Source organism: Bipolaris zeicola (assembly GCF_000523435.1).
Source record: "Bipolaris zeicola 26-R-13 unplaced genomic scaffold scaffold_530, whole genome shotgun sequence".
In the NCBI taxonomy this organism is placed as follows: domain Eukaryota; kingdom Fungi; phylum Ascomycota; class Dothideomycetes; order Pleosporales; family Pleosporaceae; genus Bipolaris; species Bipolaris zeicola.
The window spans coordinates 1-5340 of record NW_006912579.1 but is presented as its reverse complement, the minus strand read 5'-3'; the positions used below and the strand labels follow the sequence as shown (position 1 = coordinate 5340).

The following is a 5340-nucleotide window of genomic DNA, read 5'->3' as shown; positions in this document are numbered from 1 at the left end:
AAAAAAGGAAAAGGGGCAGGAGAGAGATAGAGAGGGAACGGTGTGTACATAATCAGAGATTGTGCCAAGAGTTGAAGCGCAAATAACACCCCCCCACGGAAGAACGGAAGGAGCACCGAGAGAGGGTGATGAGCTAATATACTTGTTGCCTCTTTCGCCATAGCCTGTTTTTTTGTTTACTGCATGTACACAGAGAGAGAGAGGACTGATTCGCTTTTGCGCACTCAGAGTAAGTGATAATATGTCTGTGTGAGAGAGTCCCCTATGCCATCTTGACCCCCGAACCCCCCCATCCAAAATCAACTACACACCACGCCCCTTCTCCGCGTTTACGCACCGCCTGGATATCCATGGCCACAATCCGCGCCACCTTTTCGCGATTCACCCACTCGGCAACCGCATGCCCAGATTCCTGACTATTCAGTCGCCACTTGACATGTTCTTTGTCTTTATTCTCGCGCAGCCACCGGAGCAATTGCACAGGCACAATGCCTGCAGGCATATTCTGCAGACTCTGACTATCACTCGGGATCCAGCCTTGGAAAACATTAACGTAAGTGATGCGCCGCCACGAGTCGTTCCAGTCCGGACCGGGGATTCCCTCTTGCGTGCTCCATTCCTCGGTGCTGAGGCCAGCGTCGACGCCAGACCTGCCACCGTGGGACGTCAGTGCTTTGAGCCAGAAGCACCCTTCCAGGTCTAACCACTGTAGCGAGTACGTGTCTTTGGAGAAGCGCCGCATGATGTTGGTGGCTTCGTGCCAGTCGTCGTCGAGGTCAGAGTAGAAGTCGGACCCGCCTAGCGAGACGCTCGTGTGTCGCGAGATCATCGATGTCGTCTTTGCGTTCGGCGTCATCGACGGCCGAGGCCAGTGGGCGAGCGACAAGTGTGTGATCTTGTTGAGGTTCGGTGAGATGCGGAGTAGTTCTGGCCAAGACGCCCATGGCCCGGGGTTGGCAAGAGATAGTCGACTGAGGTTCACAAAGAGCGGTACGTGGAGCTTCGCAGCTGGTATTAGGGGAGCTAATGGTCCTTCATCTGCTTCTTCTTCCCACGATTCGGCCAGCTCGTCCGTTACACTACGTACTTCAATGCTGACATGGACTGGCGCCGTCACGTTTGGTCGCTTGAGGCACTTTCCAACATCGTGGAGCGTCAAGTTTTCACTCAACAGCCTGGACAGGTCCAAAATTTGTACCTCTTCACAGCCTGCTGTTCCCCCGTCTTCATTCTGAAATAGTATCTTTAACGATTTGAAATCTACCCATCCTGGCTCCCCGTACACGGTCAGGTAGCTCAGCAAAGACTCCTTAAGCGATGCCGGTAGCGACGGAATATAATGTTGCTCGTATTCGGAAAGCCCCTGCCAGTGCAGCGCAAAAGTCCGTAGGCATTGGTGGGCAAGGCTTCGAGGGTGCGGTAGGCGCTGTCATGAGTAAGAAGCCTGAATTGCAACATTAAGCCTGGACGACACTCAAACGCCAGCGCGAGATTGGGACGAATGACGTCGTACCTTTCTTCCCTCGTCCGTGACTCGAGCCAATGTGCCAAACCGAGCAACGCTCTCCTTGACCTGTCCCGCCTTCTTTCTTCCGAGCACAGTACCGTGGCGGCTCGTCTGCAACCAGCTTGTGGGAGCTGCGGGCCCCGGTGGTGGTCTGGGACCTCCGTTGGCGCGGCGCATCCTCGAGTTGGCCTTTGGTTTGGGAGCGTTAACTTCGGGTATGTGCAGAATGCGCCGCAGTTCCGGCGGAACGGTGCGGTTGCTTACTACCAAGGTGAGTTCATCTCGTTGTTGCGGGGTTGCTCGCGGAGCCTGTTCGCGACGGAGCTGTTGTATGCGCTGGTTGACCGTCTGGGATTCTGCGGTCGAGGACGAAGACGAGGTTGAGCGGGAGCTCTGCAGCGAAGGGTGAACATAGGATGGTTTCGCGGTAGTGTACGAGGGCGTGTGCTTCTTGGGCATGGCGCCAGGTGGTAAGGACTCTGTGTGTAGATGCTGTGCGGATAGAAATGTGTGATATGCTGCTAGCTATACATAAGCGGGGTGTGTGAGCACGATTGGCACTGTGAGTCAGGCAGGTATGACTGGATCAATGAGGATTTTGTGAAGGAGCATAGGTCCACAGGCGCAGCATCTGCATGGAGCGACGGCGGTGGTGGTGATGGGTGTGACTCCAACTGGGTGTGAAGAAGAGATGACAGCGGGAGAGCTGTTTGCTCGTCATAGTGCCGCCACCTGGACCCTCGGCGTGTAGGTGGTGTACAGTACTGTCTGTACACATATGCGCCTACACACGTGCAGCAACTACAACGTCGAACATGGCCATGACGGTGGGCTGGGCATGTCTGCGCCTCCACGTCGAAATTCGATGCATTTTGCACATGCCGTGTCGAAGGCGTTGAGCGGCGGTGACGTTAGCCAGTCTCGTCTTCCAAGAGGCTTGTGGCGCTAATGGCGACGGGCTAAGCCGATATATAAAAGCCTCTCATGCGGCGGGGCCATCGGCCCTTGTATTCTAACTATCGCCTGCCTGCCCCTATTCAGAGAGCGCCGAACACGACTGGCTTACGCATGCCCTCTGCACACGCAGGGAATAGGGCCAAGGACGTGGCAAAAAGACCAATGGCAGACATGCAACCCCCAACCAGTGCATCGAGAGCCGAGACCGACATGTGCCTAGAGGAGCAGTGAGGGCGTCGCCTCTCGAGATACCCTCAGTGCTCACCAAACAAAACGAAACAGCCCAGGAAGCCAACCACGCACAATCAAGCGTCTTATCTTACTCACATGGGGGGATACTTCCTCCCGCTGCCTGACACATCCGCTTCCCTGCCAGCTGACGGCTGTCGTAAAGAAAGAAAAAACTCTCTTTGTACTGCGCACCTACACATCTAGTACACATGTACCTAACTGCGTAGATTCACGAGCAGGCCCGGCGCCTTGTCTGGCTTGGCTTGTGCGACGCCATGCCACGAGGACGAAACAGCGGCCAGCGCCCATGCTTAGGGCTAATTTTATCTTCATCAGCTACAGTGGTAGATCCCCGCCCGACAGCATCAGCCCTGGTGGAGCCTCCGCTCAGACCCTCTCGTACCCGCCTTCCTCTAGAGGCCGTTGCTCCTATCTTTTTTTTCCCTATCCACATGTCAACTAATACCGCGCCTTCACGATGACATGATCTGCTTCTGCACACCACCTTCGTTTCCTCCACCCACGCCCTTCCCTTAGCGATGCCACTACGCCCTTGACCAAACTTACTTCAACTCTACTTCCCTAATACGCCGCTCGCTATAGCCCACACAACCATGCACTTCTCACCCTCGCGCATCGTCATAGGCTTTGCCGTCTTCATTGCTTTTAGCTTCATATACACCATCAACTCCGTATCCGCTCGCGACCCGACCTCCGTCTTCTTCGATCCCAACAAAGGATACACTCCGCGCTATTCCGCCCTCAGGCGCCAGCAGGCCGAAGCCTTTGTTTCCGCCTACAACCCCGCCACCGTTGTCAAGGCCGGCCCCGAAAAGCAGAGGAAGCTGTGTGTCGGCATACCCTCGTTCAAGCGCGACGGCACCCAGTATCTGCCCGATGCAGTAGGCTCTCTCCTCGAGGGCCTGACGCCGGAAGAGCGGAAAGAAATCTACCTTATTGTCTTCATTCCCCACTCCCGGCCCGAAATACACCCAGCCTACAATGAGGCCTGGCTAGCCGGACTTGCCGATGAAGTCCTCACCTATGGATACGGCTTCGACCGGATGCAGTACATTCGCAATCTCGAGACACAACACAAGATTGACGAAAAGGGCATCTTCGACTACAGATACCTCTTGGACAAGTGCAGAGAGCAATACACGCCCTACATTGCCCTTTTCGAGGACGACATCGTAGCTATCGATGGCTGGTACCACCGCACCATTGCCGCCATCGACGAAGCAGAGCGCAAAGCCGCCCTCCAACGCGCCAAGCCCGACTTCCTCTACCTGCGCCTCTTCTACACGGAAGAGTTCCTCGGCTGGAACGCCGAAGAATGGTCAACCTACCTCAAAAACTCCATCTACGTAGCCCTCATCCCCACCGCCATCTTCATCTTCATCCGCTGCTTCCAGCCAACCACCAAGTTCTCCATAACCGTCGTCACCCGCCGCACCCTCCTAGCCACCTACGCCGTCCTCGCAATCATCATCCTGCTCTTCTTCGCTTTTGGCCGCATAACCGTTCAACCAATGCCCCCCGGCGTCCACGAAATGCCCGCCTTCGGCTGCTGTGGCCAAGCTTTCGTCTTTCCCAACGTCAAAGCCACTGAAATTGTAGAATACTTCAAGGACCGCCATCTCGGCTACATTGACGTTCTGCTTGAGGATCTCGCAAATGAGCGCCACGAGCTGCGTTATGCGATCACGCCCAGTATTGTTCAGCACGTTGGTCGCACCAATTCTCATCACGACGATGGTCTCATGAGCAAATGGGGACTCAGTGTTGCTGAGCGCATATGGAGTTTTGCATTTGAGAAGTTTGATTGGAGGGCTCTGCGTAGGGAGCATGAAACGGTTGCCAACTTGAGGCGGCAAGCCACCATCGGCACGACGGGGATCTAAGATATGCACATATTTGTTTGTTTTTTGTTTTTTGCACTTTGGTGGAGAGCACCTAAAATGGCTTTTTTATGACGGCTCGATTGTGATATGTTTTTTTGCTAGATGGAATTTTCTAGGGGTTCTTTCTTTTCGGGGTTTTTTTCTGGCATTAAGGAGTTGAAGATAATGTATATACCCCCCCGACATGGTTAGATAATGCATTTTACATACTCTTACGATTTGCCTTCTTCCTGCTTGCTGTATTGCGTTCTCTGGAATGAAGTTGCTTTTTTCTTTTCTTTTCTTTTCTTTTTGAAACGCAGATGACGTCGTGTTTATGCATGCTTTCCAGTTAATCTCAAAACGCAATCTAGGTAAGCTGAATCTGAGCATGGCAGACTGCCACTTGGTAGACGAAATTCCTTGGTCTCGTAAATATCTTGTCCCTTCTCATTATTGGTATTATCTATATAGCTCTTTCATGGATTTTTTTTTTCTAAAATAGAGGACTGTTAGTTTAGGATAACTATAGGAAAGATTATAACTACACGTAGATGGTTTTATCATTTTTTATACCAAAGTAGTGTCGTATAGCTGTGACATTACCAGATTTCAGACGCGTTATCGATTTTAGTACGTAGGTATCCTGCGCCGAGTCCCAGAAACTGTGTCTACCGGGTGCTAAGTAAGCCAGTCTTGAGCATGTATGCTGCTTCCCCGTTCAATTATCGTGAAAATCAATACATTCTATGCAAAAAAAAA

The 5340-nt window shown here is 52.9% G+C and overlaps 2 protein-coding genes across 2 annotated transcripts; one reads left to right on the top strand and one right to left on the bottom strand.

The window, feature by feature from the left end:
• Positions 1-262: 262 nt before the first annotated feature.
• COCCADRAFT_31449 (uncharacterized protein) lies at positions 263-1966 on the bottom strand (the record flags this gene model as incomplete). Its single annotated transcript, XM_007720599.1, has 2 exons — positions 263-1426; positions 1514-1966. 2 exons carry the CDS (start codon positions 1964-1966, stop codon positions 263-265), a joined length of 1617 nt encoding a protein of 538 aa, XP_007718789.1.
• A 1343-nt stretch (positions 1967-3309) lies between these two features.
• Positions 3310-4599, top strand: COCCADRAFT_10332 (uncharacterized protein; the record flags this gene model as incomplete). The annotated part of the gene is made up of 1 exon (XM_007720598.1): positions 3310-4599. The coding sequence occupies one exon, from the start codon at positions 3310-3312 to the stop codon at positions 4597-4599; it is 1290 nt and encodes a 429-aa protein (XP_007718788.1).
• Between the last annotated feature and the right edge of the window lie 741 nt (positions 4600-5340).